General features: G+C 48.3%; 1 protein-coding gene across 11 annotated transcripts in view; it reads right to left on the reverse strand.

Moving 5' to 3' along the window:
- Positions 1-27,232, reverse strand: part of LOC139758735 (rho GTPase-activating protein 45-like) — a 192,764-nt gene that overhangs the window by 50,952 nt on the left and 114,580 nt on the right. For 8 of the 11 annotated variants that reach the window (XR_011714910.1, XM_071680464.1, XM_071680463.1 and 5 more), the window contains one exon: positions 26,470-26,551. Coding sequence is in view for 10 of the 11 variants with exons in the window: in XM_071680464.1 (XP_071536565.1) it covers positions 26,470-26,551 (82 nt within the window). In the remaining variant the exon portion in view is untranslated. Of the gene's footprint in view, positions 1-2,357; positions 2,795-11,285; positions 11,508-12,280; positions 12,469-26,469; positions 26,552-27,232 lie in introns of those variants that run through there. The other 3 variants (XM_071680466.1, XM_071680468.1, XM_071680472.1) reach the window with 3 other exon arrangements.

The raw sequence follows: 27,232 nt of genomic DNA on the forward strand, positions 1-27,232 counted from the left end.
TGCTGCTGACCTCGCCTCACCAGACCCAAATCAAGTCGTGCGTCGTTCCCCCCCCCCCCCCCCCCCCCCCCCCCCCGTGGTCACGCAAACGCCCACGTTACGTCTGTTTGGAAACTAACTTGGTCACGTGTGCCGGGGGTTACATACACTCCCTCTCTCCCTTCCCACTCTCCCCTCCTCCTCACTGAACACCCCACGACCTCAGAGAGAGAGAGAGAGAGAGAGAGAGAGAGAGAGAGAGAGAGAGAGAGAGAGAGAGAGAGAGAGAGAGAGAGAGGGAGCGGAGGCTGGAGTGTCTGAGGCCTGTGAGTCACTCACACACACACAAAGAGCCTCTCACACAGGCACTATACCCTGGGGGAGGAGGACAGGGGGAGGTCGTGTAGGGACGGACCCCTCCCCCCAACCCTCCCCCCCCCCCCCCGGAGGCGCATTATGGCTTCCCATACCCACACCAACCTCACTCTAACCCACCCCGCCCCCCTTCCCAGCCCACCCCCATCAATCGCAGGAACCATACAGCATGGAGGGAGGGAGAGGAGGGGTCAAAGGTGTAGGTCAGGGGTCACAGGAACGTGAGGCTGGTAATTTCATCCTCAGGGAGTGTTACGGCCAGATACGTTACAGCCACCCGCTCTCTCTGGCTTGTGTACACGACAACCACCCACACCCTCGTACCCCACCCATCCTATCTACCTACAGGGCAGGAACACACACACACACACACACACACACACACACAGTGTCGTACTCAGGTGCTGCAGGCTGTTCCACCGTCCACCACAGGTTAATACTAAACCATCAGTTAACAAGTCATCACAGTGAACGACCCAGAATTCTCCGACATGTAGCCACGAGTCCCTGGTAATTCTACTGGAATACATTATGACCAATATATATATATATATATATATATATATATATATATATATATATATATATATATATATATATATATATATATATTTCATACTATTCGCCATTTCCCGCGTTAGCAAGGAAGACTTAAGAACAGAGGACTGAGCCTTTCAGGGAAACCCTCACTTGCCCCCCCCCCCCTTCTCTGGTCCTTTCCTTTGGAAAATCAAACACGAGAGGGAAGGTTTTCCAGCATTAGCACCGTACCGTCCTGTACTGGCTGCCTGGCTCAGTGGCAATTACACCGTGCGGTAATTAGCCGAGTGTGACACGAGGCAGACACCAATCAACTGTGGTTCCATTCATGAGGTGCGCATGTCTGTCTCCTCGTACACATGCAGGTGGGGTCCGCCCGTGTGTAGGTAGGGTGGTGATGTGCGAGGCCCACCTTCGTCATGACCTCCCTCAGGCCTTACCCCTAACCTCGGTAGGTGTGTGAGGGGAACGTACTCGCGCCATGACCTTTGACCTGACCAAGATCTTGCTACTACCTTGAGGTCTGTACTTCCAACACCCACACACACACACACACACACACACACACTATGGTACCATAGCCTCGCCTACTGACGAACAAGTTCTCAACTATTGCAGGTTTTTTTGTCATATATATAACATGGGGGTTATCAATAACATCTCCCTCTTCACAGACGGGTCAAAGAACTTCCCCCTTCCCCTCCCAGGCCCACCTGTCACATCCCTACGCCCATGTGTTGTACCCACAGTATGCCCTATCCTTGCCTCCCCTCACCCATCACCCACCACCCATGCACACTTCACTCAACAAAATCACAATTAATCAAGACGTTCAGACAACAACAACCTCCACTACTACCGCACTATAAGCTTATATAACTTGCCCCCACTCTGCATCGCCCGTCTTGATGGCCACAATCATAGTGAGGACGTGTACGCAGGGCTGAGCCAGCACCGCTGGAGACCATCTCCATAATGATGATGATGGATGGTTCTGACGGCCAGCCTCTCTCTCGTGTTTACATTACCCTGACACCTGTGTGTGTGTGTGTGTGTGTGTGTGTGTGTGTCCATTGTTACCTGTTGATGTGGTATATCAACTGACCTCTTCATGACCATCGTTACGACCCAACGTATGATGATGGACAAGCCTTTGATCTAACAAAGGGTCGCACCGTCGTGTTCAGAGGGTCGTACCGTCGTGTTCAGAGGGTCGTACCGTCGTGTTCAGAGGGTCGTACCGTCGTGCTAAGGGGGTCGCACCGTCGTGTTCAAGGGGTCGTACCGTCGTGTTCAGAGGGTCGTACCGTCGTGCTAAGGGGGTCGCACCGTCGTATTCGAGGGGTCGTACCGTCGTGTTCAGAGGGTCGTACCGTCGTGTTCAGAGGGTCGTACCGTCGTGTTCAGAGGGTCGTACCGTCGTGTTCAGAGGGTCGTACCGTCGTGCCCAGCTAAAGCCTTACCTGTCTATAGCTTTCCTGAAGCCAGGGCTCCAGCCGGGGTAAAAGCTGTAGCACGGCATGGTGGCCCCCTGGGGGCGCGGGGCGGGGCGGGGCGGGGACACCCGCCCGGCTCTTCAGGCGGAGGGAGTGAGGGTTACGCCCCGGTGGTCGTCCTCCGCCTCACCCCTGCCTCCTACATGATGGTTCATCATCACAACACGGGTTTGTTCTCCAGGTGTTCTACAATGTTCCTGGTCTCGTGTTCCGTTCCTTGTGTTCCGGAGTGTTCCTCATCTCACCTTACGTGTTCCTCGGCCCACACGACTGTGTTGATCGCTTCACAATCTTTTTTCTCTCGTCGTTTACAGAACAGTATTTACCTTCTTATTTTCTATCATTTACTCAAAAATTCCTGAGATTCTAGTCTTGTGGGACGGCATAATGGTACTGCAAATTGCCATCTTATCTTAAATGTAGCCACCAGCGAAAGTAAATATATATATATATATATATACACACGAATATAGTGCATATGAGCGCGCACTTCCATATAACATACAAACCTCCAACAGCCAGGATCGAACCCGGGACCCCCTGCGCGGCAGGCGGGAGCGCTACCGCTAGGCTATGATCATTGCCTCGCGGTAATGCTCCCGCCTACTACACATGGGGTCCCGGGTTCGATCCTGGCTATTGGAGGCTTCTATGATATATATATATATATATATATATATATATATATATATATATATATATATATATATATATATATATATATATATATATATATATATATATAAACAGCACAAATTAATCATATATCCCTCTCACCGTGCAAAACACTGGTAGTTATTTTGTATATAGAAATACTGGAAAGATTACTATAATGATGACACTGTAATCATACCTGACCCAGGAATTCCCTGACCCCCTCACCCACCCATCATCCTCCCGACACACGCACGACCATTACCAGCGACAGGGTCAACCCATTGACTCAATTCCCGAAGATTCCAGATCCATTCCCGTCGATTCCCGGGGGCCCAGCGCCCCCCCCCCCCCTAGAGATTCCTCCCGGATGATGAAGGGTCCTTAGAACCTTCGGATCGAGCGGGGGATAATGTCCCTTACGGTAGAGGGTCAGAGAGGCTATATGGACGGTGTGACGGATGGTGCAATATAGCCGATTCGTGCCAGAGGAGAGGACAGGGTCCGGCCATTACCTGCGTTACCTGGGCGTCCATGGCTTGGTGGGTCACACACACACACACACACACACACACACACACACACACACATACACCACTCTCACTCGCTCTCACTCACTCACTCACACTTTCATCGTATAAGAAATTCTTTCTCTTTTTGTACGGGTATGATAATCTTTATCACCTGTGTCTGTTATTCTACGTTCATTTATCTTTATCTTTATGCTCTCTGTGGAACCCCACCCTACCCCTTCCCCTTCCTCCTACAAATATCTGAACTCTGAGCATTTCCATTAAACACAAAGTTAATTACTACCATCATTCTTTCATCATTATCATGTCTACATCATATCTTATTATTACCATCATCACTATCACTATTAATATCGTTGTCTTAATCATTCTCATACATCACACACTGGTCGACCACAATTGAAATACACCCACACACGCAGAGGGGCTTGGGTGGGGTGGAGGTGAGTGCCCACAACCAATATAAACAATGGGGGCGGCAGTGTTGCCTGCTCTTCCTCTTGTGTTTATTTTCCATCGTAAGTGGCGAGTGGCCGGGCCGGTCTGGTGTGAATGTCGCGTGGCCACCTCTCCACCCACGCCTGCCTTACTGCCTTACCCTAGGCTTACTGCACACCCTACACTGCCTCACTACACCCTCACCTGGCATCCTTCACTACCTCACTACACCCTCGCCTGGCTTACTGCACACCCTACACTGCCTCACTACACCCTCACCTGGCATCCTTCACTACCTCACTACACCCTCGCCTGGCTTACTGCACACCCTACACTGCCTCACTACACCCTCACCTGTCATCCTACACTGCCTCACTACACCCTCACCTGGCATCCTGCACCCTACGTTCTCTCCACCCAGCACCATCATCCTGGTCCTGGCTTCCTCTTACTCCCACGGTTCGGCTCACAGGTTGCTTATCTATACAGCGCCATCTACCGCGCCGGTTCGATGCCCACACTATCCTCCCCTTCGCTCTGTCTGTCTGTACGTATACGTCGTATTTCACAGCGATCAAATGTTATTGTAAGACGTGTGATGCAATAATCAATAAAAACCGTCTCTGCTAACGGGGATAAATCACTCATTTATCACGAAATAATGTGTAAATTATCACGAAAATCATCATGCGTAAATCATCACGAAATAATGAGTAAATTATCACGAAATAATGCACAAATCATAACGAAAAAAGGTGTAAATTATCACGAAATAATGTGTAAATTATCACGAAAAATGCGTAAATTATCACGAAATAATGAGTAAATCATCACGAAATAATGCGTAAATTATCAGGAAATAATGAGTAAATTATTACGAAATAAAATGAGTAAATAAAAAGCGTAGGTCTGCGTGTTTAAAGATATGTGTGTGTGTGTGTGTGTGTGTGTGTGTGTGTGTGTGTGTGATACATAAATATAATAAACTACATAAACCTTCGTGTATAAAACTGCCTCGTGAAAATATCACAGACGCATCATAAATCAAATTAATGAAAGCTTCAACATCACATTCATCATCACACACAACAACCTAAATCATCCTCAATTCTTAAAAACAAACAAAAAACTTGTTAGTTTTTTGTAGTCTTTTATAAATTTGTCTCACAAAAAGTTTGAATTTTATGACACTCTTTCCAATTTTGAGTTTTTACGATGATTTTTCTTTGGTTACTGAGATCCAGTACGTGTGTGAAATACTTTAATAAGTACCATATAGCATTATCATAATACATTAGGTTCGTATAAATGTTAATCCTAATTTACAATTTCTACGTTCGATTACTGTGCCTTCACTAAATTTTTTTTTTTATCACAAACAATATCAGAACTTTAGAACAAACAGAAAACGAGGCTTAGAGGCCTCCAGTGACCTTTAACCCCCTTCAGTACGAGGGCAGGACCCTTGGTTATGACGGCCTGGCCTTTAACCCGACCCTTGTGTTATAACATCACGCCTTCAAGCCTTCGAGTCGTACCCGTCGTGCTCGAGGGTCGTACAGTCGTCCTCAAGGGTCGTAAAGTCGTACCCAAGAGTCGTTCTCGTGCTCAAGGGTCGTATAGTCGTGCTCAAGGGTCGTACAGTCGTGCTCAAGGGCCGCTCAATCCTTGCTCAAGGGTCGTACAGTCGTGCTCAAGGGTCGTACCACGGTGCACGGGAGGATAAGGCCTACATAGCAGCAGCAGAAGCATTGCTCACAGAACTGACATGTTCACCTGTCATGCTCACACACACACACCCACACACTGTGAGCCTCACCATGCGATGTATACAGCCAGTAACATACACACTACGTACAATACGACACATAAATATTACTTAACGAAAAAAAAATATCTTTCTCAGAGCCATTATGTATATATCAGGAGGAAATGATTAATTAAAATATCTTTAATGTGTACAAATGCTATGAAGAAATACCCCTCCTCCTCCTCCCCCACCCACACACACACACACACACACACTAGATGATGCTGGATGGTCGAGAACGTAACGTGATCCTTACGTGCTAACGACCGTCCCGGCTTGTTTATGGTGTCCCCCCCTCAGTTGAAGGATACGTTTGTCTTGCCGAAAAGTGGCCTCGTTGTATAGCCTTATCTGGCGTCCATGATGGTCGTGTTAGGAGGGAGTGGAATGCTTCCCTCCCTCCCTCCCTCCCTCACTAGGTACCAGTGCCGGGAATTTAGTGTGGAGGACCCACGTAAATATTGAGGTGGTGTTTCCTGTGATGTGGGTCTTCTGGGAAGGTCCCGATGGTCTGAAACTGTTTAACCCCTTGACTACGACGGTACGACCCTCAGGCACGACGGTTCGACCCTCGAGCACGACGGTACGATCTTCGAGCCCTCGTCCAAATGCCACCATGGCACCACAGACATACCAGAGTGGCACCATAGGAAGACCACAGCCGCCTGGCACTGACGTAGTTAAGGTCGAGTTGTACTGCCAGATTGGCACCATGATACTGTGGGCCACCCATCACTCAGACCCGACTGGTTCCTGCACCTCTCGTACGCTCTGCCTGACGCCCCACCACCCCAACACACACACACACACACACACACACACACACACACACACACACACACACACACACAGGACATTCGCCTAACTCCCTGCAAAAAATAAATACCACTGTACTACACCAGTGTACTACTTGACCACCACTGAGCATGTACAGAACCGTGGTACTTCACCAGTGTACTACCTCAGTACTACTGAGCATGTACACAGCCGTAGTACTTCACCAGTGTACTACCTCAGTACCACTGAGCATGTACAGAGCCGTAGTACTTCACCAGTGTACTACCTGAGTACCAGTGAAGACGTACAGAGCGATGTACTAACTAGGAACACTTGACCCGTACCATCACTGGTATTTTCTGAGGTACGTCTACCAGAGCCGTGGTGGCTGGTGAGGTGGGGGTTCCCGCTACCATGGTCGGGTGGGCGGGCGGGCCAGCCTGACACGAACCAGAGCGTAAGTCTGACGAGGCCATTTGATGGCGCAAACGACTCAGAGTCTCCTTACCCTCCTCCCCTTCCCCTACCCACACCCCTTTGAGCACGACGGTACGCCCATCGGCCACGATGGTACATCTCTTGAGTCTAACGGTACGACCCATGAGCACGGCGGTATGATCCTCTGGCACGACGGTACGACCCCCCTTAAAGACCATCCGAGGGTCGTACCGTCGTGCCCAAGGGTTGTACCGTCGTGCTCAAGGGTCGTACCGTTGTACTCAAGGGCTTAATATACAAATCTCTGAGCACCACTTGAAGAACCCACTTGCCTCTCCTCACAGTCCAGAATATGATGATATATGTTTATATACGAGAGATGTATATAGGAACACACACTCCCCTACACTCGCCCATCAGTTCCTACCTGCCTGGACTATACAGGTGTAACATGACCTCAGACGAGTTAATGAGGAACACACTATATAAACATCCAAGGTCGTAAACTACATAAAAACTCCTATAATCCTAAATAATGATAACTAACCTCTCATATATGCGTATAACGAACGTGTGCCAATCTCACAACAGGTGGCCTGTGATATACATATGTACCTTACAACCACAATATACACTCCATTCACAACCTATAACCTATATACGAGGGAACACTAGTGCCCTACGTACGAACACAACTTAATCATCATCAGCGTTATATCTACACACTAACCCAGAATTAATCTTGTGGTCAATTGGTTAATCATTCTTTAGTGTCAATGACAGTTGTATACCATCGGGATTACCGACTCTCCTGCTGCTGCTGCTGCTCTGACACTGTGGTCACACATGTCATTATCATCACTATCACCAACACTGCTTGTTGTCAGCTGGTGTTCATATTCATCACTGTCACTACGTGCACTATAAGAGCGATCATGTTCATCACTTTCACCCTCATCACTTTAATCACCATACCGATCACTGTCATCATGTATCAACACTGATCACCATCACCACGTGTTACCGCATGACATGTCATATTCATCAACTACGTGTTACCACAGTACTCATATTCATCACTATCATTATCATCATCATCATCATCATCACCATCACTACGTGTATCATCAAAGCAATCGGAATTATCATTGTCATGTGTTATCATCACTACGTGTTATCATAGCTATCATCATCTTCACTATCATCACTGTCACAATCCCTCGTCATCACGGTTACAAATATCGTCACAATCGCCAATAAACTCATTATCATTCTCACAATACCTCACAATCCTTCACTATCAGAGTCCTTCACAATCCTGCACCATCACAGACCTTCACTAGCGAAGATGTTTTACCGTCACAGTAATTCACAGATCCGAGACCTTCACCATCAGAATCCTTGACGGGCCAAATCCCTCACTATCAAAGTCTATTTAATACAGAAATCCTTCACCATGAAGGAAAATATCCTCACTGCCCCCCTACGATGTCCTTCATAGACCTTCACCATCAGAAGCCATCACTATACAATGCCCTCACCATCCGAGTGGCTCAGCATCATCATCCCCAGGCCTCTCACCATCATGGTGGGTGGGTGAGTGAGGTGGGTGAGGTGGGTGAGGTGTGGGGAGTAAAATAGTGTGGCGTGCGGGAGGCTGTGGCCAACAGTTGGCTGATACACTGACCACATACCCCCGTCCTCGACCCGACCAACCCACTGCCCACCCTGGCACTCCAGCTGCCAGGTGCCGCCACAACCATGAGCAGGAGACACACACACACACACACACACACACACACACACACACACACACAGTGTCAAGGTGTTTCATAATCTTAACCGGTGTGATCAAGCCAACCCTTATACATGTGTGTGTGTGTGTGTGTGTGTGTGTGTGTAAGCAGTATAAGGGAGTCCTTTACATGGCTACATCATTTCCTGTCCCACAGTGTCACACACACACACACACACACACACACACACACACACACACACACACAATACAAGCACCAAGCAAACATACCCCCGGCCAGCTGCCGCACCAAAATGGAAAGACAGGGAAAGAGAGAAAGAACAAACAAGCACATAATAAGCTCCAGAAACTGTTTATATAGGGGAGTTGCACACGATGACGTCATACACACAGCAGGAAGTGTGGGGGCAAGACAGAAGGACGGGTCCAGCCTGAACCACACACACGGTCGTTACTCCTGACGACTCTCTTTGGAGATAACGACCTATCCTGCCTCGTACCATCGGCCACACGAGCAGGTTACGCTCATACAGTCACTGTATAACGTCACACTATACGGGAATATATCATATACAGCTACACTATACACCGCTGTACTATACACGACCAAACTATATAGGGCTATATTATATATACCTGCAATATGAGGCACTGTAGTATACGGCACTGTGCTATATTATATATACCTGCAATATGAGGCACTGTAGTATACGGCACTGTGCTATATTATATATACCTACAATATGAGGCACTGTAGTATACGGCACTGTGCTATATTATATATACCTGCAATATGAGGCACTGTAGTATACGGCACTGTGCTATATTATATATACCTGCAATATGAGGCACTGTAGTATACGGCACTGTGCTATATTATATATACCTGCAATATGAGGCACTGTAGTATACGGCACTGTGCTATATGACACTACTGTATATAGAACCCTGCTATATGGAACTATACTACATGGCACTATACTGTATGGTACCATACTATGTGGCACTATACTATATGGCACTATACTCAAAGAAACTTCCCAGGACCAGAGAAATGAATAAATAAATAAATAGATAAATAAATACGCACGACAGTGCGACCCTTGTGAACGACGGGACGATCCTTGAGCACGAGGGTACGACCCTTGGGCACGACGTTACGACACGTGAGCACGACGGTACGACCCTTGTGTACAACGGTACGACCCTTGAGCACGACGGTACGATCCTTCAACACGACGGTACGACCCTTGAACACGATGGCACGACCCGTGAGCAACACGGCAGGTCTCGTTGCATACGACCACCAAAAAAAAACGACAGGTGGTGGTGATGACAGAACAATCCCAGACAGACGACCTGTTACGTCTGGACCACATACGTATCGTGCCGGATCACCCCCCCCCCCCCCCACACACCCCTTATCAGCGGTACATCGCCCATTGTTATCTTATCAGGTGCCGGAAACTGATATCAAAGGTCGGGTGTTTCCGCAGATTGGACACGAAGGTCTTACAGAAGTAATGATCCAAGTGTAATGGGTAAAGCTAGACCAATGAATAATGATGATAACAACAACAACAACAATAATAATAATAATAATAATAATAATAATAATAATAATAATAATAACAATAACAATAATAATAATAATAATGATAATAATAAATCCATGATCTACTGGACTTAAACGGTAGCCAAAGACAGAAGATATACTGTATATATATATATATATATATATATATATATATATATATATATATATATATATATATATACTTACACAGAGAGGCTACAGAAAATGGGAAAGGTGTCTAGTTAGACACACCAATGGATGACGAGGGAATGTTTCTATTACCCTGGGAAGGTAATAAATGTATTTCGCTAATGCCACTGTTATGGAAGACCCTCTAAGGTGATAAGTGGGCGTGTTCGTGTAGGTCCGCGGGGGGGGGATGGAGGGGGTCTGTTTCATTAAAAGCGACACGTAGTAATGCTATACTTAACACAGGGGCGGCCACCTGACCCCCGTGGTCATATGAGACTGCTGAGTTAAGACGGCTCAAGTGATGGACACCAGCGTAGAGGGAGGTGGGCAGGCGGTGGTACACCAGTGATGGAAGCAAGCTGGCTTGTAGGGGGGTAGAGGTGTGTGTGTGTACTGTGTGTGGTGTTGGGTCAGGCGCGACACTGGTGGGAGGAGGTGGTGAAATCACACCACAGTGGACACACACACACACACTCTCCTCTCCCATACACTCCACACACACACACACACACACACACACACTGACACACCTGCAGACTGACAATGGTACAGACACCTGCAGACAGACTAGGACATACACCAGCAGTCAGACAGTGATACAGACTATGGTACAGACACCTGCAGACAGACAGTGATACAGACTATGGTACAGACACCTGCAGACAGACCGTGATACAGGCCAGATCAGGCTCCAGGAACCAGGAACACAGACAACCCTCACCTTGTGTATGACGTCAGAATGTCATTCTTGCCGTTGGTCATGAGGGCAGACCACTTCCTGCCCAGCCTGTGTACACACCTGTCAACACGGTCAGTATACCTGCGACAACTGTGGCTCCTGGTCAGGCTCCTCCTCTGAGCCACCAGCTCACTTACGTATGTGGGCAACGCGAGGTCTGCGGCGCTTGTATACATCCAGGCTGAATTATAGTTATTGAGTATGCTGTGGAGGAGGAGGAGGAGGAGGGTGGGTGTGGTGCATATGATTATAAAGGGGGAGGCCAGAGCGAACGTGTGAGATCCTGTGTGGGGAGGATTCGATAACATGTGAGGAGGATTGGATCCTGTGTGGGGAGGATTGGATCCTGTATGAGGAGGATTGAATACTATGTGGGGAGGATTGGATCCTGTGTGGGGAGGCTTCTGAATCACACCACACAGGGGGTAAAGCATATATCTATATTTTTTCTATTTCTCTTGAGAGGGTCGGGTGACGTGTACAATGGCGTGACCTCTGACCTAACACTTCAGGGATGGGTCCAAAGGTCAGGCCATGGTCAAAGGAGTTACGACACCGTACATCCAAAGCCTCTCTCTCTCTCTCTCTCTCTCTCTCTCTCTCTCTCTCTCTCTCTCTCTCTCTCTCTCTCTCTCTCTCTCTCTCTCTCTGGTTGAGAGGATATCGAACCCGTCACAATCTTCGTTCCCGACAGGATTCAACCAAGCAACCAACCCGCCGTGTTAGTAAGCCAAGCACTTGCCCCCGCACCTCCGCTGCTCCACACACACACACACACACACACACACACACACACACGTCCAGGATCATAATAACACTCCCCCAACCCCCTTTATAATCAAGATATTCCCACAGTACTACAACTGTATCACGATATTCCCCCACTACAACTGTATCACGATATTCCCCCACTACAACTGTATCACGATATTCCCCCACTACAACTGTATCACGATATTCCCCCACTACAACTGTACCGATGAATACTATAACACAACAGCAGTGGAGGAGAGGCGGGACCTCCTTCACACGACAAGCTATCTACTGACGGCCATGGTAACTTAAAAGCCACGCCAGGTTTTGATAACCACAAGATAGCGATGGAGTTTAATCTTATCTGTTCTATATCTACATAAGGTTGCTTCCTCATCTACTTCCCTCATGTGTTTGGGATCCCACTGACTCGGTGTGTGTGTGTGTGTGTGTGTGTGTGTGTGTGTGTGTGTGTGTCCTCCCTGGGCACACAGTGAGCGTACCATCACACGCCTCACGAACGTGACCAACACTTAAAATCAAACCAGTTTGAAATCGTACACACAAAACCGAACAGCCGGTCACCATGATGGTCAACACCGTGGACACTAACTACCAATTCTGTGAGCATCAACCACCAATACAACAAGTCTTTCCCCTCGTAAAATACACATCAAGACTTGAAGACATGTCTTTGATAATAGACGACTAGCTTTACGTACCAAGAAGGATTTGGTGCTACTGCAAAAATACATGTAAACTGTTTACAACTGCACACGTAGACTGTTCAGACTGTGTATACACACACACACACACACACATATATATATATATACATATATATATATATATATATATATATATATATATATATATATATATATATATATATATATATATATATATATCATTTCACTACCAGGAGACTGTGTCAATTCAGTTTGTTTTCTGCAGAAGGTGACCGGAGTGACAGACGTAGTAGTAGGGAGGAGGTAGAGGCAGACGCAGTAGTCCTGGAGGACCTGGCACACAACTCTTGCTCCAGGTGTTCGTCCTCCTGCCGCCCCCCGCTGCTGGCAGGCTGGTCGTGTGGTTTGAAGAGGATGTTTTGTGTGTCGTGACTTGCCATGAAACCACTCCAGCTGGACGGGACGACGACGACCCCTCTAGAGGACAAAAGGCGCGATCCCTCATGGTCCTTTGACTTTATAAACCTGCCCTTTTAGCCTAAGGGTCGTACCGTCGTGATCAAGGGTCGTATCGTCGTGATCAAGGTTCGTACCGCCGTGATCAAGGGTCGTACCGTCGTGATCAAGGTTCGTACCGCCGTGATGAAGGGTCGTACCGTCGTGTCTGGGGCAGACGTGTGGAGGAGGGTGAGGTGAGGTGAGGTGGTGCAGCCCACACCACCTCAGCAGGCGGAACGGTCATAATTAATGACGTGTTGGGTTCCTGTCACGTGCAACCCGGCCACCCGCCCACACCCCCATGGTGGGGTTACGCCCTCAGCCTCAGATGGCAATCCAGATGGCACTTCGGCACCCATTATCAGCTGGCACTCAGCCCTAAGTGGCACTCATGGTCTGCCAGAACCATCATGAACTGGCACTCATCGTGTGGCGACAGTTATCCCACCCTCCCCCTTAACTGCCACTTACCGTCCAGTGTATACTGGCAGTTTAGACATCGTTAGCAGCTGCTAACTGCCACCCTGGCGCTCATCACACGCCTCTCCCTCACCTTCCCACCCACTTGTTACTACTTTACACTTATCTTGCACTTGTTACTACTTTACACTTATCTCGCACTTATCACCACTTGGTACAGTGTGTGGACACCATCCTGGAGCCACTGATTATAATACGAGCGAATCCAAACTGCGACTGACCACTGACTGGTTCCTTAACTAGGCTGTTTGATTGGGTCTTAACGAGGCCATTATTGTTTGTCTGGCTTCTTGTCCGCTACAGTTCGGGAAGGAAATTACAATTACATAATTCAGTCCTTTACATCTAGGGAATACATGTGAGGTAGAGAAACTATATACTTACTGTAAATGTCTCTTGGCTATTAAAAAAACCATTAACATTGGAATTACAGTTAGCATCTCCCAGCTCATGATGATGTAAACACTTCTCTCACAAGACAGTCCACCTCCGTCTACATCATACATAGAGGAAGACAACATCTTTCTTTCCTGTCTTTTCTCCCCTCGTGGACGATGTCAGGCAGGACGGAGAGAAGGCCTCCAACAAGACACGAGGAGGTGCACGCTGGGCGCAACGCTGGCACGTATCTCCCTTACGTACGTACGTACGTACGGACGGACGGACGGACATAGGTTCAAGTTCTGTGGTGGTTACGAGGATAACGTCAGAGGGAGCCAGCCACCACCTCTCGCTCACGCCCGCACACGACCAACGTGTAGTTTGTCACAACCGTTGGAAGGGTGGAGCTGACCGAGTCAACTGGATGGTTCAGATGGCGAGTGTGTCGCCCGACGGCAAACAAGTCGTTTTGGCTATCATGCCGCGAGTCAGCGAGAGAGATAGTCTGTGCGTGTCACTACAGCTGCAGGTTAACTATCTGTTATGGCAATTAACTGCTGGGCAACACTGGGATGATAGCCAATCACCAGGTACTATCATGACTATTATTTTACTCTAACATGACGAAGGTTGAACATGACCAGCTTGAACGACTGGAAAATAACATAAGTAAAAGAGTAAAGTAATCAATCATTGCTCCTCAGGTGTCTGCTGATCTGATTTTTCAAAATGATAAATGTTATCATGATGAAGGTTAATGCTCGTGTGGCTGGGCTTCACACACAAACCATGGGAAGCAGCGACCACACGCGATTCCCGGGTCCAGTCCTGGGCGGCAGGGAGCCATGCAGACAACCCACGAGAGCAGAGGAGGAAATGATCCTTGGGGAAGAAGGAGACGCAACAGAGGGGATGTGTTGGAGGCAGGTGATGTTGACGAAGTGATGAAAGGTAAGGTTCATCATTCCGTTCTGGCTGATAAAAGAACTTATAATCGACCTGCTAATATGACGATTAATTACACATATAGAATGTTAACCTCACTAATCAACCTGGATATATAAGACAGAAGAGGTACTCTGACGTATACATGAACAGCAGAACTAATATACGAGAGGTTCACCTCCCCCTCCCCGACCAGCGTGGCCAAACTATCGTAAACCTACGAGGCATCACGAGCTCCCCTCACTGCTACACCCATGCCAGACTCCGTCTGTCGGTATGATGTATAACCCAGGGGTCGAATGGGTCCAGCGTGGGGGATAAAACCCGGCGTACGGCCCTGGCCTGCGCCTGAAGCTCTCAACAAAGGATTAAATCCGAAATCGAAGAGGATTCCGATGTGACTTTCAGGCTCCGGGAGGCCACACCTCGCGGCCAGGCCTCCTTCCTCGGCCCACCGTCGGCTGCCCCGTCCCCTCCTAATGCTCAGGACCTTCCTCCTTCCCCCGTCTACCTTTGTACCGCCATATTTCTGCTTCTCTATGTCGTCCTCTCTCTCTCTCTCTCTCTCTCTCTCTCTCTCTCTCTCTCTCTCTCTCTCTCTCTCTCTCTCTCTCACTTCTCCCTCTGTTTCTTCGCTCTCCTCCTCTTCCATCCTTTCCACTCCACGTTCACACAACCAATAATAATACTAATCTAATAACTGATCTTACATTTCATATCAACGGCAACATTTTAGGTATGTTCCCCAGACTTAAGGTGGACACACAGCCGCCCACGCCATCCTCTGCACTGCGCGCCCCCGCATGCGACACAGTCTCCCGTGGAAACCACTGTGACTGCTGCTGCGCCGGCGGCCCTACAACGCGCGGGGTCCTGGGCTGATGTCCATGTCGAAGTCTCGTACGTCGCGATGCCCACGAGTGTAGGGAGTTCGCGTGGGGCAAACTGTGACCCCCCCCCCCCCTAGTTATGTGTGTGGCGTGACGTATGTTGTCTAGGGTGATGTGTTCGTCCAGCGGGGAGGGGTGGAGGCTGGAGGGAGGAAGGGCAGGACTGCATCAGTGTGTTCACCACAGCAGGGGTGTTGTCATGTGTGGTTCTCAGTCGTCAGCTCAGGTGGCTGGTGACGTGTCAGGTGGTCTTCCACCTTCAATAAGAACCACTTTCAATACATGAACATATGGCACTTTCTTTCCCCATTTCATAAGTGTATATACAGACAACCCGACCAGTGTAAGGGAGTAGCTTTTCGTTCTTCACGACACCGAGAGAAACAATACGAGTGTGTCAATATTTATCTTCGGCCCAGCAGTGTGGCGCGCGTGTGTGTGTGTGTGTGTGTGTGTGTGTGTGTGTGATGGGGCATCCTAGCCGACTCCCTCCCTCCGTCATAGACCTATCATGGCCCCTCCTGCAGTTATTGACGATCAGGATTATAAAGACGGCAACCCTACCTTCCTCCCCTGGGAACACGCCCCATCATTCTCTCCCTCTCTCTCTCTCTACCTCCCCCCTGGGAACACACTCTACCTCCCCCTTCCCCTGGGAATACACCCTTCCCTTCCCTTTCCTTCAGCGTTCCACGTCTCCTGGCCAGGCTCCACGTACAACCCATGGTATCCCTGACTTGTTTTCCTGTCTAGATGTAGTTAGAGAAAGACTTCATTACAAGAGGATATCATTACACACAACGTTGTGAACCATGGAGGAACACACCTCGCTCACGATGGCAACCCCTCGCTCGCAGGAAGCGTCCTACACTGGGTTATAACATCTGTGTTATCCAGTGGGTTATAACATCTGTGTTATCCAGTGGGTTATAACATCTGTGTTATCCAGTGGGTTATAACATCTGTGTTATCCAGTGTTCTTTCATGACTGAATGATGCTATGTGACATAAGACCATATCATGTACAACCTGTACTATCTTACACAAGACCATATCAAGTACAAGTAAGTACAACCTGTACTATCTTACATAAGGACCTACATATAACTGATCACAACCGGTAATGTCCTACACATCAAATTCATTATCATACCATCCCACTTGTTTACCACCTACACAGGTGGGCGTCCCGCGGCACTACAAAGCAACCCTGTATATCGCTTTCATTACCTTTATCTTCCATCAAAAATCTATATTTCATTCTCCCATGCAATACCCCACCGTATTGGCTTTCATATCTTTTTTTTATCCCCATCCTCCACCCAGGGCGGCGGGAGATGTATATATACAACCATCGTATACATATATAAATTAACGCGTTAATAACACCACTTTTGCCTTGATAGGATGATATGAAGGTGGTAGGATGTAGCACGCCGGGCTGACATCCTACAATGATACGAGGAACAGCTAGTGTAACTGCGAGTCCTTCGAACCAGCCAACAACACCACCAAGTGCACACACACACACACACACACACACATATATATATATATATATATATTCCTAAGAGTCCAGGGGGAAAATGAAACATGATAAGTTCATTTTCCTCGTGGACTCTTAGGAATATACTTGATCACGCGCAAAATTGTGATCCTTTCCACCATATATATATATATATATATATATATATATATATATATATATATATATATATATATATATAGTTACAACAGATGTATCACTGAGCCAGGGAAGTATACAACAAAGAATTATTTTCCCCCGGAAGCCTGCCAGCTGGCTGCCACCAACGATTACCTTCGTTAACTCACTTATTGTTTACTGGGCTGCAGGAAGACGACAGCACGACCCCCAGGCACGACGGGTCGATCTCCCTGACCTCTGGTCAGGTCATCCTCCTCCTCGCCCAAGGTGTCACACACCGTCGTTAAGGTTCATAATCGATGAACCAAACATCTGCCGGTCATCACTGCGGTGAACCAGCGTCCAAAAAAAAAATACGGTGACATACGTACCCTCTCTCCTCCGCCTGACACGGACTGGCAATCCTTGACACCCTTCCGTGTCATGTCGACTTGGACGGCATGAGCATGTGAATGCCCTGGTTGAGGCATCTCGTTCACTATATATATATATATACCCCCCAGCCTATGTCAGATACCCACCTAATCGAACCAGGCCTAGCAACGGGAGGATGAACGGCAAGAGTGAATGCAGACCCGACTCTCGCAATCAAACTTCGAACACCTCCCTCCCCCGCCCGCCCGAGCGGCCCGGGAGTGCGTCATGGTCAGCAACGCCATCTGCTACACCTACCCAACGCCAGGGACAATCTTCCACACCCATACCATCCTGCCATACACCCAGCCTCCCCCCGACCCCCCGCGGAATCCCCTCACTGTGGCACCACAATAACAGGGGATTAGGGAGGAGGCTCACACATTGTGGTGGTGGTGGTGGAGGTGCACCACACACACGGCTGGGGTGGCCCATTTATCACGAGCCTCAGCCAGGGATGGCCCAGCTGCGGCTTATCTTGGCCATGATGGCTCTCTCTGTCTCTGTCCACCTCTCTATCCACCCACTACCACCTCTCTCTCTCTCTCGCTTTTTGCTCTCTTTCTTACGTCTATCTCATTTCCTCTTCTGCCTTCTCTATTTGTATCAATACTCTTCGTCTCTCTCTCTCTCTCTCTCTCTCTCTCTCTCTCTCTCTCTCTCTCTCCTCTCTCTCTCTCTCTCTCTCTCTCTCTCTCATTCTCCGATTCTCCTTTGCTTCGTCTTTGAAAGAAACACAAGACACTGACTTACTGCTCGCTAATTAACTCCCGAAATAACACGTCTGAGATCATTACCTTCAGTCTGACTCAGCAGTGACCACACACACACGGACGTGTGCACGTACATCTCCAGACGTTTTGGCCGGGAGGAAAATATACCCAACGATGATATCCCACACCACTAGGGCTCCCACTCCACAATACAATCCCACATCACTATGGCTCCCACTCCCATCCCTGAACCTCCACATTACAATCCAACACCACTATGTCTCCGATCTATCATCCCTGACCCTCTACATTACAATCCCACATCACTATGGCTCCCTAATTCCCATCCCTGACCCTCCACATTACAATCCAACACCACTATGGCTCCGATCTATCATCCCTGACCCTCTACATTACAATCCCACACCACTATGGCTCCCTAATTCCCATCCCTGACCCTCCACATTACAATCCCAAACCACTATGGCTCCGATCCGTCATCCCTGAACCTCCACATTACAATCCCACATCCGTATGACGTCAATCGCTCGTTCCTGTACGTGTAACTGCCTCGTACGTGCCATGAATGGATATGAAGCAGCTCACATTGTCTGTTTACCCCAAAACCAACAACACAACAAGAGAGACGCTCTCACTGGGTACTGTTACGTCATTACTGCCTCAGTACGTCATTACTGCCTCAGTGCGTCATTACATACGTCATTACTGCGTCAGGTGTCCCTAGTTCTTACAATCCCTACCCCAACCCCCACCATGTGAGTGGGGGAATGAAAGTCATCACCTCCCCACTCCACACCACAATTCCCGTTATACATGTTGTCCATCTGTCAAACATCTGTTAACCACCTGTCAAATATGTTAATCACCTGTCAAACATCTGTTAACCACCTGTCAAGCATGTTAACCATCTGTCAAGCAGCTGTTAACCACCTGTCAAACATCTATTAACCACCTGTCAAACATCATCTGTTAATAGGTCATTAACAGACAATCAGCAGTTCACATTTCCATCTCTTTTAATCAACTGAGTACGGTAGTGCGAGCCTGGATCACCACGGTACGTAAACCCTGCTACGCCATGGCACGACCCTTGAGAACTATGGTTCGACTCCTGGGTACGTTGTTATGGCCTTTGACCTGACCAACGAGGGTCAAACGCCAGGCCATCACAGCCAAAGGTCGTCCAGTCGTACTCACATGTTGAGACTAATTCTCTGAAGACATTGTGGCCGTCACTACTAATGTATCAGCAAACAACCGACTACACCAAGCGACTGTTTTTGAAGAGATGAGGAACAGAAGAGCCACCCTCTTCACACCTCCTCCTCTCCCGTTTTCCTTGCACGGGTCTGCAATTTGTGTAAACACTGGGCCTTGATCCCTGATCATAGCTGGGTGCTGCTGCTGCTGCCGGCGTTTCACCATGAAGATAAAGCCGGCCTCATCCACCTTCTGCACTGCTTTACACCCCCCGACGTCTGCCGTGGTAAAGAGCTTCAATTTGTTCCTCCCCTCCTCGTATTCCTGCTACACCAATCCACTCCTACCTCTGATCACAAGGATTAACGGGTCTACGCTACCACTACTGTCCTCCAGAGGATACACCTCCTAGCGGACCACCGGCTCTTCTGTAATCTGTCCTTCTGGAGTACTCTCCTCCAGTAGACAGCTCCGTCACAGGCCATCTGGTCTTCTGGTATTTGTCCCTCCCACGTCCTGTCCTCCAGCAGGTAACCTCGTCACGGACCACCAGATCACGCGTCACGTGTCCTTCCCATATATTCCCCCCCACTCTGCGCTACCTACCTGAGTGTCTATTATATAGGCCTCTGTACCTTTGGAAGCCACAATGTCCGGCTTCCTACCTACCCTAGGGTACGCCTGCAGCGCCCCCGGCTCTCCTCCTCACCACTGGGGTTTGGTCCGGGGCGTCTCGTCCACCTGGGGGCTCCAGCGGTGGCCAAGCTGACGGACGGAGACGGTGTACATACGAGTGTCATGTTTACAGCCAGATGTCTCTGATACCCTGAGCACAACCGTACGACCCTTTGAGCACGACGGTACGACCCTTTGAGCACGACGGTACGACCCTCTGAGCATGATAACCCAGCCTTTGAGGTAAGGGTTTACATCCATTGTGGGGATCATCTGGTGGGCGGTTTCAACAGTCACCTTTAACCAGAATGCACCTAACGACCTCCTTCCATGACCCTCCCTCCCTCCCTCCGTGACATAAAGCGTTCTCTGGGTTAATTCCCGTCCCTCGCTGATGTGATCCCATCAGATCGGGTTTTTCCTCCTGATCTCCATGGCTTTGAACACATCTCTTTGACTGACCCGCCAGGCGTCGCAGATCGGCCCAGAGCGACGGAGACAAGAGACGCTGTCAACCTCCTCAGCTGCCGTCATGGTGGCAAAGGGTGCACGTAACATTCACGTCTCTAGTGTGACCGTAGTGTGACCAGCAACGTAGCGTGACCATAGTGTGACCAGCAACGTGCTGGAACATCCCCGCCCCTCACATACACTGTGCTCAGCCGCCAGCACCAGCTCACAGATGGCGCCTCTAGTTTTACACAGTCAATGGCTACCAACTGGTTCTCAGTGTTTGAAATATAGAAAAAAATGAATACTTTTCATACTTCAATATATATATATATATATATATATATATATATATATATATATATATATATATATATATATATATATATATATATATATATCTTTTTTCCCCCCCTCCTTTTTACCGAGTGTTGGACAAGTGCAGTGTATTCATGGCTGAACTATATCCTGCTGTATGTTTTCATCGCTAATCGCATTAAGGGAACAGTTTAGATGCACTTTTACCTTGTTATAAACTCTAGTGCCATTATAATTGCTGGATTTAATGGTCATTAATACCTACAGGTCAGAAACATTATGAGCGCAACGGTACGACCCCTGAGCACGACGGTACGACCCTTGAGCACGACGGTACGACCCTTGGGCACGACGGTACGACCCTTCAGCACGACGGTACGACCCTTGAGCACGACGGTACGACCCTTCAGCACGACGACACGACCCTTGAGCACGACGGTACGACCCTTGAGCACGACGACACGACCCTTGAGCACGACGACACGACCTTTAAACACGATGGTACGACCCCATTGAACACGACGGTACGACCCCATTGAGCACGACAGTACGACCCTTGGTTACGATTACCATGGGGTATCGTGCAACGACGCACCTTAACCATTCACTGCTAAGCACAGTTACAGGCACTGACCACCACCACCACCATCCCGCCCCATCCTCCCTCACACACTCCTGCAGTGCCGGGACGCCGCTGGCACTGCACCGCGCCTGTCAAACGGATTTAGTGCCATTATAAAGACGCTGTGCGCCTCTTAAACAGGCGCTAGTCTGTACCACAGTGCCAGCTGCTACACACCAGCCAAGCCAATGACTCAGGCTTTTGTGTCTAACTCCCACAGTCACACAATTGTTCTTTTTTGTCTCCCCTTGACAAAGGTGCGTGTGTGTGTGTGTGTGTGTGTGTGGTGTGAGGGAGGAGATCCCGGGCGGCTGCTGCTTACACAGTTAAGACGCCGTCGGCGACACAAGAGCCAGACGAAAGCTTATTGAAACTTATTGATCCTTGTGTGTGGTAGTTCTCCCACATCTGGGAGTCAATACTAACTCTACATCCTCAACACAATCAGATATACAAGCAGTTTTTAACTCATCTGTTCCTCCCAGTCTGGTTTTTCTACTTGAACCGAACTCCTTACGCTACATCGCTGGGTTCTCTCTCCCTCTCCTACAGGTATTGCTTCTACGTGTGTCAACTCAGCTCTTGAGGCCTGGTCGCTGGGGCGCCCCTGCCAGCAGCCAGACCGCCTCATACCCCCCAACTCGACCCAAACAGAAGTTAATCCCCCTAATAACTGGGTGTAGGGTTGTGACATCGCTAATTGTCAGAGGATTAGGGATAAGCGCGAGGTAATTGGGGGATAATTGCGAGCTCCCTCATAGTTTTCCAAGACGAACTTTCCCCAACCACACACTCCAACATACCCTACACTAGGTTCACGTTGCCCGGCTGTGCACGGGAGATGAGTGCGTACACACACACTTGATGACACGCACTCTCCTCCACCAACGCACTCAGTGGATACAATCGTCTGATGCGAACCTGGCGACGCACTCTGGTCCACGAACACACTCAGATAACAGACATTTATGTCACCTCTCACACTTTTTAAATCAACTAAGATAAGCAAGCTACCCCACTGCACTTAGTCAAATGACACACTCTGAAACCGACCAACACACTCAGAGATCAAACGACACTGAACTCGACCAACACACATCAAATGACCCCACCTACCTGACACTCTCTCTCTCTCTCTCTCTCTCTCTCTCTCTCTCTCTCTCTCTCTCTCTCTCTCTCTCTCTCTCTCTCATCAGCCAACCCCTCAAAGTTCCACACACTCAGGGCAAACAATCACACAGCACAACTCACTCACGGCAGAACGCACTTTAACACCAACACACCCCCAGGTCAGGACCTCTCCTCACACATATACTGAGTATAACAACGGTATAAAAGACCATTTTCCTGTGTCCACACAGGAAATATCTATACTCGTATCTCAATATTTTGTAGTGTTTCAGATGAACTTACTTCAAATAATAATAATAATAATAATAATAATAATAATAATAATAATAATAATAATAATAATAATAACAATAACAATAATAATAATGATAATCAGGTAAAAAAGGAATTCATCATATTCACACAAACATAAATGTAGAATGATTCGGTGTTTATGACGAAGGGGAACAAAACACTCACTAAAGCATCGAACCCTGTAGATCAGCTGCCATCACAGCGTCTACAGCAACAGGAGGAACGCTACCCAACCCCATTACGTCCCTCAGGAAGGCAATCGGTGCCAGGTACCCTTGTCCATACATACTACAATCTTCCTTTACAATGGCGAGACACAAAACCAATTTTATTCTGGGAGTTATACAAAAAAGAGGCTGTCGAAGCTTTCCAGCAGCGAGCCACAAAATACTGTGGGAAGGAACCTCCCACAGACGTTGCTCCCATACTTGCCACAAATGCTGGAGGCTCGTCTGAAAACCCTCCTAGTGTGCGCTGCGTCTCCTGGAGGCGGCGAAGACCTTAACATACGACATCTATTTACAGCCATTGTCCGATCTTCGTGCCGGGGAATATCGAAATATTTGCAAGGAAGGAAGGGAGTGGGTAGGGAGGAGGTGAGGTGAGGTGAGGTGAGGTGAAGGACTTCCTCAAAACTCTGGGGCGACTTACATAGGCTTCTGTCTTAACTTTTTTCCCTCCTCCCTCCAGTGTAATGCGGTTAATGATGCTTTCGAGAGTTAATTAAACAAGTGGGGTTAAGGCTTGTGAGGTAATTAGGCGAAAAAAAAGTTACGGTAGGGGGGTGGGGTAAGAGAGAGAGAGAGAGAGAGAGAGAGAGAGAGAGAGAGAGAGAGAGAGAGAGGCCTAACCCACATCAAGATAACAATACGCCCAAACACTCCACGGTTTTGTGGGAGACGAGAAATAGTAATGAGGGTTGGTTACGTTACATCCCCATTGCATAGTACTGGAGTCTATGAGGAAGCTCAGATCCCATCATCAAGTGGGTATGTAAAGTGGAGGAAGCTCAGATCCCATCATCAAGTGGGTATGTAAAGTGGAGGAGGACATGAAGGTGTTGGCAGTGTGTGTCAGTACAACATGATAACGTCCAATATTCAGTGAGGGGTCCTCACCTCCTTCCCCACACGACTTTTTGCGACCAATAAATCTAACAATCTAAAATTCTCAAATCCACATTTTTTTTTTTTTCATTTAAATTTTTTTTTTCGTGATTTTTAAATTGAAGATGTTCAACTGATTCTTTTTTTTTTAACAAAAAATCTGAAATCTGATTTTCAAATTCTTGTGATCTTTTTTATCCTTCAAATTCAAATTAGCTTTTGAATATCAAAGGTTTAAAAAAATCATAATTCTTCAACTTTTATAAACATGTTTACGTTTTCTTTTTTTTTCAGAGAGGAACTTACTTAAAACTGAAAAGCGTCCACTATACAGTGTGAGAACATAGGGTCGGTGGATAGTGCAATACTCTCTTAACGGTTGATGCATCGATGATCGAATCCTCTGGGTCTTATAATGGGACAGGAACCTTATATACTTCTACAGCTCCATCAACAGTGGTCTCGCGTCTCTCCACTGTAGCAACAGAACCTGCCACTGTAGCAACAGGACATGCCACTGTAGCAACAGGACCTGCCACTGTAGCAACAGGACCTGCCACTGTAGCAACACGACCTGCCACTGTAGCAACAGGACCTGCCACTGTAGCAACACGACCTGCCACTGTAGCAACAGGACATGCCACTGTAGCAACAGGACCTGCCACTGTAGCAACAGGACCTGCCACTGTAGCAACAGGACCTGCCACTGTAGCAACAGGACCTGCCACTGTAGCAACAGGACCTGCCCTTGTAGCAACAGGACCTGCCACTGTATAATGAGGATGTATGGGTTAATGGTCGCCTCAGACGACCCAAGGCAGAGCAAAATGAACCATCTGTCTTCATCAGTCAAGACAATTACTCCACCAGCAGCACCCCAGCTACAACACCCTACGTCACCAGCAACACCCCAGCTACAACACCCTACGTCACCAGCAACACCCCAGCTACAACACCCTACGTCACCAGCAACACCCCAGCTACAACACCCTACGTCAGGTGTAACCAATGATCATGTGTCTACACCGTAAACATTCAACACACCCTACACCCAGGGTGTGTGTGTGTGTGTGTGTGTGTGTGTGTGTGTGTGGAGTCTCGCCCAGATTAAGCTCGACACGGGTTCTGGAATGTGTGCTCAGGGTGCCATTTCTGGCACGGGGCGGCCCCTGTATCACTGCACTGTAGTGGGCTCTTGTGTAAGTGTGATGTGTAAAGTGTGTTATCTACCAATGTCACACAGACAAAATGGTGTTGTAAGCATGATGACAGACAGACAGACTGCAGGGTGCAATACACAACCAATTGTTATTGATCGCTATTAACAATTTATTGACGACGTACGGTGATAAGCATCATATATACACTCTTCTGTAAATGTATACACAATGAATGTATATGTGTGAGGTACGAATGACAAGGTGCCAAGCAGCGCTGGCCACTATACCACGGAACCTCAGTAATCCTGGTGTACTTATAGAAGTGAGAGACACACACACACACACGGGGTTCTTGGTGTACTTATATAAGTGGCAGATGTCCCGGGTTCTTGGTGTACTTATATAAGTGGCAGATGTCCCGGGTTCTTGGTGTACTTATATAAGTGGCAGATGTCCCGGGTTCTTGGTGTACTTATAGGTGGCAGATGTCCCGGGTTCTTGGTGTGGTAGTGCTGTGAGGGTATGAGGCAGTGGTGTTGGTGAGGCACGAGACTGTGCAGAACACAGCAGCAACAGCACAGCCGTTTACTGCTGCTCCTGTCGGTAATGTGTGCGGGCGTGGTGGTGTGGGCGTGGTGGTAATGTGCGCGGGAGGAGGATGTGGGCGTGGTGGTAATGTGTGCGGGCGGAGGATGTGGGCGTGGTGGTGTGGGCGTGGTGGTGGTGGCTGGCAGGAAGGAAGGGAGGGCAGTAGACTCACCTGCTAGAGAAGGCGAGGGCCAGTTGGTCGATAGCCTCCAGGAAGGAGGTCGGGTCTGCTTGGTCGTCCTCATAGCTGTAACCTGCAACACGATACTGCCAGTTAGTACAGCCGGGTACAGACACATACACACACACACTCACACACACACACACACGCGTGCGAGGTCATCACGTTGACACAAGTGTGGACAATAATGACTGAGGCCCCCACACAGGTCAACACATACGCAACACATCCCTCATCACACTCAACGTTGCTACACCGTAGTTAAATATCCATCTTGCTAGATCATGGTCGATGGATAGTGCCAAGTGCTATCATGTTAATTTACCTCGCTAGAGTTATGTTAACAAATGTTGCTAAAGTGCAGTCAGGTTAATTAACCTCGCTAGAGCAGCAGGAGCCGGGTCATCAACAGGGAGCCAACTCCCTCACCACTACAATAAACACAGGTGAGGCAGGACACCTGCCATGAAGTACGTGGAGTCAAACCAACATATGTCTGCCAAGAACACGACCCAACAACAACATCATCAACAACAACAACAACAACAACCACCACCACCAAGGCTCACACAACCAAGAACTGACAAAACAATACTTTCACAGTCGTATATAAACAAACATGTTTACAAATCACAACCCACACACACACTACACACACACACACACACACACACACACACACACACGGGACGGTGAATCTCCACGAGACAGCCCCCTGCCACGAGTGTAGGTAGGCCTCCTTCCCCGCACACCA

This window comes from Panulirus ornatus, chromosome 31 (assembly GCF_036320965.1).
Source record: "Panulirus ornatus isolate Po-2019 chromosome 31, ASM3632096v1, whole genome shotgun sequence".
Lineage (NCBI taxonomy): Eukaryota > Metazoa > Arthropoda > Malacostraca > Decapoda > Palinuridae > Panulirus > Panulirus ornatus.